The following is an 8,785-nucleotide window of genomic DNA, read 5'->3' as shown; positions in this document are numbered from 1 at the left end:
TCACAGTCTATATCGGTTTAGGGTGAAGGTGTTCACAGATGGGCAATACCAATTTTGGGTTAATTCCCACCTTGATGACTTCCCAGGGTTGTCAGGCCAAGGGTTTGTTTTACGTTCTTCCTTTTCCAAACAGTTGATCCATTGAGTATCCCTACAAAATAATTAATAGATTATCCCTCCACTCGCTAATCCCCCATAGAGGGATTAGTTCCTCATGGTCTCCATAGACAATATAAAATCGACATAAAGAGAAAGCATGCTAAATAAATTGACATATATGTGAGTTTACTAAGGTTTAATTGTCTCCACAATTTAGATCTCTCCAAATAGAATAAAGAACAAGTAGAAATAAATCTAACTTAAGAAGAGAGAGAACTAAACTGAATTTAAAAGACTAATTTTAAGCTAAGCAAATGGTGTCATTTATATGTGATAAATGAGCCTATTTAAAGATCTTAGGTGGTCATCGTCTTTAACCCTAGGTTAGCTAATGTTCCCGAGCTTTAAGTTTGATTGTGCAAACCAAAACGCCCTCTGACTCGTGTTTAAATCTCATCTAGAGTCAATGTCGTGACATATCGGGACCTGTGTCGCGGCATAGGAGTTAGTATACTCTGTTTGGGATATCTTCAGAGGTATGTCGTGACACCTATAGTCTATGTCATGACAATGAAGGCAATTTCATGATTTCTTCATTCTGCTCCCTATGTTGCGACATCTATCATTTCGTGTTGCGACATAGCGGCCAGTATCTGTTTAATATGTCTTCTAACAGTCTCCTGCACACTTATAAAGTTCATTAGCTCACCTTTAGGCCTCATTCGGCCCCCAAGGTCAATAAAAGACTCAATTTGCACATTTTATTGAACTTAACAAAACTTACTAAAACATAATTAAATCCTAATGATAATGTTTAATTTCAAGCTCCTAAAGTGTGAAAAGTAGTTTAATCAGATACACTGAATTTGGACTGCCATGTAGGCCTGCCATTAAGGAGTTAATGAAGCTTAACAGTAGAGTGACCACTTCATAAGAAAACAATAACATAAGTGACTAAAATGTAATTTGAGGCAAACAAAAGTGACTATTTTTGTAATTTACCCAAAAAAAACCCACCCTTTCAAATGCCTCTACTAGTCTGCTTGCCGTTCTTTTCTTTTTTTTTTTATCTTAAAAAAATCTCATTTTTTTATCTTTCATCTTCAAAAACTCTGATTACCATCCTTCCTTTTTCTTTAATCTTTAAAAAATGCTTGAGATATGAGAAGACTGAAGAGAAGATGAGGAGGTTATTCTAGAACCTAAAGTTGAAACAAGGAAATTCAGTAATAAACCTCAACGAAGGACTTGGACGACTAAGCTGCAAAGATTCAAAGCTTTGTAGTTTTTACATTCCTTTGGATTTATTTGACTAGTTTTAAGGTTGCTTTTAATTTTTTAATTTATTTGTTTTATTTTTTTTTGTTGGCTTTAGCTAGTGTTTGTTGGTCTTTTTCTCCGGCTGGGAAATATGACCCAAAATGTAAAAAACCGATTCTTTTACCTGCTCATCCGATCAAGGGTTTGCGGTTCAACCATGGTTCAATCAGTTTTTCCCCTTTATTTGGACCGGTATACCAGCTAGTTTATAGTCCAATCAGTCTAGTCCGATTTCAGCCCGATTTCAGCGACATTGAAATTCATACTAGTAAATATAAACAATGGAATAAATTTAAATGCATCAATTAAGTTAAAACGATTATATATTTTATGTTCATTTCAACAATTTACATTCAATTGTAAACCTGTATGAACTGCTTAGTCTATCATATTATGTGACAAAACTTGATGTATAAAATTCCTACAAAATGGAATTGAAAACACAGACTTGAAAGAAGTAAAAGAACAACAAAGGCAAAGCATACATCTATGGTTGACCATTTCATTTTCACCCACTGAGGCCAACAACTCATTGAAGCTATCCTTTCTCCTTTGTAAATAATATGATAATTATATGCGAGTATAGGACTATTCCGGTGACAACTCGGGTTGAAGTGAAAAACATCTATGAAGTATCACGTAAAGTGGGGAAGTTAACTCCGTCTTTTAGATGGCTCGTTGATGTCGGACAAAACCATCTCAGTGTGTTGGGACCCAATACCTGATTAAGAAGTCAATAAAACACATATAAGCAAAGATAATAATCGAACAAAAGAGAAAAAAGGAGGCCAGTACCAAGGTAATATTTTTGTAAACACTGATATCGAATGGATGACGATAGCTCAGCCCGGATTTCTTTGCCAACCATGCGGCTCGTATTCCCTCATAATACTGGCAAAAGGAAATTTGAAGGTGGCGTTAGACAATTGTACAGGACACTAATTCAAGCCAATGCAGTCAACTGTGAGAAGTAAGTCAATGGTGTACCTCTATGGTTGTCATATTGTGAGTTATAAGGTAGATATGCCAACCTAAGAGAGTCCCAAGTGTTACTGATAATGCAAGCATCATTAATCCACACGCAAGCTACAACACATTCTGAGAATTTGTTAAATAGCTTATAAACTCTTAAACAGCTGGATTGAAGAGCAAGAACACTTTTTTTTCCTCCTGGTTGGGGGAGGGAGAGTGTGAGTCTAAAAGTTGCATTACTCGAATTCATGTGAGGTTTGAGTACAGGCATGTGTCCAGCATAGGCATGTCATACATTTGGCTGCTCATATCCCCATATACCTATGCCTAGATAAGCTTCAAACATGGATGTCATACACGGGCATCAAATTTTAATTCAGTTCACTATATTCAAACTCAAATTTCAAGCCTGGAATAGAATGCATCCAAATAAGAAAGGCCAGTTAGCTCTTTTTATTTTGGGACCTTGCAACTCAGGTTGTCAAAGGCTGGGGCCAGATTAGGGTTGTTTTTATTCTTCCATGTTTGGGATCAGAAAATCAAGCGTAACCTAAAAAGTAAAAATGCATGCTTCTAGTATGATACTTTAACATATTCCCTAATATAAAGAAGAGAAATCCGCACAGATTCATAAGAAAACTGATGCAAGTAAAATTAAAAAGTAAGCCAGAGTTTATATTTGAAATAAGAGGATATGGATGGATTAAGGGTAAAACGTAAAAGAGTACGGGATCAACACAGTTCGGAGATATCTAACCGGAATTTGCACAAGATCTAAAAGACAATGGGTAAAAGCCGTAACCATCTAGATTTTGTATTTACTTCTATGTTGCCTTGACACTTCGTTTTCCCTAAAGTACTCAAGTACAACACCTGTATCCCACATATATATATTTTTTGAAGGTGTATCCTACATACATTTGGCCACAGATATAGGGGTAAGATTCTCCAAATATACGGAAAAACATACAAAAAAAAAGAGAGTATATCCACGTAGAGCACATACTCCTACTCTAAACTCATTCCCAAGACTAAGTAACATGGATTTGCTTCATACTCAGCTGGAAAAATACATGATCTTTCTACTAGCTGGAAAAAGATTACAGCAGACATGATTCTCCCCGCATACTTACCAAATAAATTTAGAAACAGGACAGGCACTTGCGAGAACTTATACACTTGATAAACGATATTAATTGTAACAACAATAAATTGCAGATACATATATTTAACTACATACTATTAACTACAACTTACATAAAAAATTTTGAGGGGAGTTGTTCCACTGTAATTCCAGTCCTTCTGACGGAAACAGCTTATTACAATTACCTAACAATGACAGGTTTTATATTACAACTCAGGGCAACATCAAATGGGTTTTAAAAAACAAGACAAGAAGAAAATGATACATACTGAGGAGTGGATGCTACCAATGGTTGCATAAAGTATAAGATTGAAGAAAGCTTTATAGTTCCAATAACCAACACAATTATTTATCCACAGGCAATGATGATCCTACACTCAATTTAGCATTCGAAACCATTATCAAAAGTTTCAAGGTCAAAGAAGTTTTTTTACTCGTACAAGAATTGGTTAAAGATAATGTCCTACCATCCTTAGTATGCATCTTTTGCAAACCCGGCAGTGATGTGTCCTCGGGGGTTTATATGCAGCACATTTGTCGCAATATTTTGATTGTAGAACCTAAATCATCCATTACTGAAGTCAGATTACATAACGAAGTTTGTTTCCCAAGCAGTAAAACAATCCTCCATCGATATAAAGCAAGTTATACTTACCCTGTGGAGGCTCTTTTTCTCAAAAAACGGTCTTTAGACCTCTAAAACGAACAATACGTCACAGTATTCTTATTCTAAAACCTAAATTATCCATCACTGAAGTTAAAGAGTACATAATGATCCTCCATTGATATAATGCGAGTCACCTTTTCCTATTGAGACTCTTTTTCTCAAAGGACAATCTTTAGACCTCTAAACCGGACAATACCTTATAATGGATATGGGCTAACAATCTTTGCATCAACAAATTATCAACTACAAAATTCTCTTGCTACAAACATAATCTTCTCTTATTAATTTCCATAAAACCATAGGCAAATTACATGTTACGGAAAATTTAAGGGTCAATATTAGATCCAATAAAAAACGTAAATGAGTATATTTTAAAAAAAAAACCCTAATTTCCCAAAATTTCAAGAAACTGGAAATAAAAGCCAAGATCTACCATTAAGACCCAAAATTTCATATTCATTCCCTAATCTTCCTAGTCAATAAGGAAAACCCAAATATCATCAAAACCTAATTGGGCCAAAAATTCAAAACTTTCTCTGAAACTATTTGATTCAATACAAAATTTTAGAAAGGGGGGAAATCTTACATTTTTCTTTGGCTCTTGATCTGAGGCAAAAGAAGCATCTTCAACATCAGGGATATAAGAAGAAGGAACACGGCCTGGGTCAGTAAGGACACCAACGAGGAAAGACAGGACACAAAGACAAGCCAAGGTGGTGAAGATCATGGAATTTAAAGACCCAGCTGAGGTCTGCAAACCAACCCAATCTTCAATTAAAATAAAAACTGTGATATAATAAACAAAACCCATCACCAAAAACACTGAAAAAATTGGAATCGAGAGGAAATTTTTCAATTTCATTTTTTTGGGGGAGAATTGTTGTTTGAGAATAACAGAGCTCAGGCATTAAAGGTTTTGGTACTCGTTGATGGAGAACATTAATTTCGTGTATAATTTTTGGGTTTCATGATCTAAAACATTTTAGATTATTTTGTGGTTTGGGCTAAGATTTTTGGGGCAATTTATAGTCCAACAATGTTTTTTTTGTCCTCTTTTCAAATTTCATTTTGGGCCAATTTCATTTTCACATCCATTCACTTTGTTGCTATTGCAACAGCATTGGGAGGATGTGAGTTCGACCTATGCTTGATTATGGGTCAGGTCAGGTTGGATTTAAGTTGAATTGATACAAAATTTTAAATTTTTTAGGTCCAGCTTAAAATATGGACTTAAAATTCTACTAAAACTCGATTCAAATTAAAAAAGCTAAAATCGAGCTTGACTCTGCCTGTCCATATTAAATTTTTTAGATTATTTTTTATATAAAAAATTTTTAAAAATATAACACATCAAGTACACTAAAAACATTAAAATAAATCAAATTGAAAAAACATTAAAAAATATTTATACTTAAATAACACTAAGATAGTTGCAACTTAACAAGCAAATACCTCTAAAATAGTAGCAAAATTAACAATAAAACAAGAGTTATACAATATTCAAACAATAACAAAAAAATAATAATAGCAATATAATAGCGAAATGATAACAAAACAGCTGATTCAGGCCGGGCTTGGGCATAAAAATTCTACCCAAGATCTAGTGCCTTATTTTTTGTCTAAATCCATTTTTCGAACCTATACTTTTGCCCAAATACTCTCCCTTTTCGAGTAAGCCTTCGGGATTTGGCAGATGACCTGACCCATGATCAGGCCTAGTTTTATTTAAAGATGATATAAAAATACGAAGACAAAAAGGATGAAAATGCATTTTTTATTACATAAGTGCCACCACTAAGACCTATACTATAAGTCCTATCGACATAATCAAAACCCCATTTCAAAGCTAAAGCATTACAAAAAAGGTTACCTTGTTTATAGTCTCCATTAAAAAGCAAACAGTAATCTCATATTTCTTAGTGAATTGGTGACACTGATACGACATTAGAGTCAACCAGAATCTCCTTACGTTCCAACCTAAAACAATCATGGCGATTTGGGAGGCTTGAACCCATTAGCGTTATCAGAATTGGAAGCATCAGCATTACCAGAAGGATTATAAGTTTCAAGACTTGAGCTGGAGTGCTGTAATCAACCTCAAGGGGTGGGAATGGAGGCATTTGTGCTTTCTGACTCTCATTCTCCTCTGTTCCCTAGATTCTCCACCTTATGTATGATATATAATGAGTCTTTGCCACTATCCTTCTCACTTCTCCTTCACTTGTTTCTTAAATTTTCACTTAGCTTATTAGCTACAACAACATTTCCTTTCAGATTGTTACCCTTCATACCAAAGCTACAATACTATTTTGATTCTATAGAAGGTGACATATTTAATGCACCTAAGGCTTGAATCTGGTAACAATAGCTCAACTCCAACATCAATTCTTAATCACGAGTTGGGGTCGAGACATAATCCAACTATTTGAGCTTGAGCTCAATTAAGATCATTTAATAATTTTTATATTCAAGTTCAAACTGGAGCTTGATTAAGCTTGTTCATATTCAAGCTCGAGTTTGTTCGTAATTAACATCATTTTATATAATAGGGGTAAAATTGTATTTTACAATATAAAAATAGCTTAATAGTATAAAAGGTCCTCAAAGAATTTCAAAAAAAAAAATCAATTAAGCCTCTCCCAACTTTGTGCATCCAATTGAACATCTATGTTATAACTTTAACCAATAAGACCTTTTGACCAATATTGATCATTAAAAAATTAATAAAAACATTGACATGATCGTTAATAGACGTCAAATCGACACTGATTGCTGAAAATAAAATAAAAAATTTAAAAAATATAAATATAAATCAAAATGAATCTAGACAAATAATTATTCATTTTCATTTGAATTCAAGCACCTATTTATCAAGATTCAGTTTAGAATAAAAAATTAAAAAAATTATTAAAATTATAAAAATTTTAAAATAATTAAAAACTATAAGAAAACATAAAAGAATTATAAAAAGCTCATTAAATTTACAATCAAACCATAATATATATATATTAAAATTCCAGTTATTTCAATTTAAAAGTATTCAATATTTTAAATTTTGTTTAACTTCTTATATACGTTCGTGTACTTAATGCCATTAATTTATACTTACATTCCACATTCTTATATTTCAATTGAAAATGATCTATCTTAATTTTGAATATATTTATATGAAAAAATAATTGATTTGAAATACCAAATGTATATGAAAAGATCCAATTTATGATTTTTTATAATTGTCATGTACTTTCAATAAATTTTATGATTTTTTACCATCTTAATTAATTTATAACATTTTTATGTTTTTATAAATTTTATGTTTTGAATTAACTTTTCATGATTTTTATAAAAAAATTCGTTTTTTTAATAATTTTAAAATGAATATGGACACCATGTCCAAAATCAAATGAATCTGGATAATCAGTTGTCTAAGTTCTTTTTAGATATTTTTTAAAAAGTTTAATTTTGTTTTGAAATTTTTTATTTTACTGATGTGGCAGTGCCACATTAGCATCTAGTGTTGACGAGGATCACCATGTCAATCTTTATTGGTTGACATGACATCTGTTAATGGTCATGTCAGCATTGCCTTTAATTCCTAATGGACAATGTCGATCAAAGGGTCTTACTAGTAAAAAGTTGATAAAAAGTTTATAGGGGATTAATTGATTTTTAATTTTTGAAATTCTTAAAGCGAAAAGCTCGTTAGGCTTGATGACTATTTGAATCAAGTACTATGGTGCTCAAATTCAACTCTATTAATAACTCAAGCTCGAGTTTAGCTCAATAATTACCAAATCGAGTTTAAATTTCTTAATCAAACTCGAATAATTCATAAATATTAGTGTCTCATTTATACCCTAATTTTGAATTCTTTCATAGTATATATATATAGACATATATGCATCAGTAAATAAAACCTTAATAATGTTATATATATGTATGTATGGTAAATGAAACCTTAATGCTTGTCATAAATCCCACAAATCTAGCTGTCTGTCCGTCATTTAAATTTGTGTTGTCTAAAATCGGAACGTACAATGTAAATGGATTATAATGATCACTCATTTCTCATCATCATCGCCCTTCAATTTCCTACTGTATTTTTTTTTTCTCAAAGCCTTAACTCTTTGTTATCATCATGCCTCCCAGGGGGGACCATTGCTGCTCAACTACACATGTTCATGGCCCAACCATATTACTTAATTTGTTTTAATCCAAGATTAAAAGAAGAATCATAGAATTCACTATATAAATCAATCGAATGAGTTATTGTAGAGCTACCTAATCAAAGGAAATGTGTGAGAAGGGGACCATGAATTTGTCTGATTCAGTGTTTCTTAAATTTGATGTATAAATAGCATATGGCTTGAAGGGTCGAGGAGAGCGTGAAGAAATTAAGAAGCAAACATAGTACTCTATGTATAAAAAGAAGGCTGTCATGCATTAAAATAAATAGATGGTCATGAATATATATTCTTTTTAAAAATGTGTATATGTATGTAGTGCCGACTGCAATAATGCTTTTCCCTAGGGTAGGTGAAGACAAGATATATCACCTGTATAAGTAAAATAATTATTTGGCT

At 32.5% G+C, this 8,785-nt stretch overlaps 1 protein-coding gene across 2 annotated transcripts; it reads right to left on the bottom strand.

Moving 5' to 3' along the window:
* Positions 1–1,724: 1,724 nt before the first annotated feature.
* Positions 1,725–5,194, bottom strand: LOC107937175 (probable protein S-acyltransferase 15). 2 transcript variants are annotated; one of them, XM_016870019.2, is made up of 7 exons: positions 4,789–5,194; positions 4,003–4,095; positions 3,805–3,906; positions 3,649–3,720; positions 2,407–2,505; positions 2,215–2,310; positions 1,725–2,140 (listed from the first exon to the last, which is right to left on the bottom strand). In XM_016870019.2, exons 1-7 carry the CDS (start codon positions 5,062–5,064, stop codon positions 2,045–2,047), a joined length of 834 nt encoding a protein of 277 aa, XP_016725508.1. In that variant the 5' UTR covers positions 5,065–5,194; the 3' UTR covers positions 1,725–2,044. The 2 variants fall into 2 exon arrangements, with proteins under 2 accessions (XP_016725508.1, XP_040934014.1); XM_041078080.1 differs by lacking the exon at positions 2,407–2,505 and having other exon boundaries at positions 4,789–5,186.
* Between the last annotated feature and the right edge of the window lie 3,591 nt (positions 5,195–8,785).

Source organism: Gossypium hirsutum, chromosome A10, assembly GCF_007990345.1.
Source record: "Gossypium hirsutum isolate 1008001.06 chromosome A10, Gossypium_hirsutum_v2.1, whole genome shotgun sequence".
Taxonomy (NCBI): domain Eukaryota; kingdom Viridiplantae; phylum Streptophyta; class Magnoliopsida; order Malvales; family Malvaceae; genus Gossypium; species Gossypium hirsutum.
This window is presented reverse-complemented; position numbering and strand designations above follow the sequence as displayed.

Bases quoted from the DNA above. Each gene is read 5' to 3' on its own strand.
- LOC107937175 (XM_016870019.2), bottom strand. From the start codon at position 5,064: ATGAAATTGAAAAATTTCCTCTCGATTCCAATTTTTTCAGTGTTTTTG. The intron at 3,907-4,002 runs GTAGGACATTAT...AATTGAGTGTAG, and splicing joins AAAGATGCATACTAAGGATG to GATCATCATTGCCTGTGGAT. The intron at 3,721-3,804 runs GTATGTATCATT...TGTCATTGTTAG, and splicing joins TTGGTAGCATCCACTCCTCA to GTAATTGTAATAAGCTGTTT.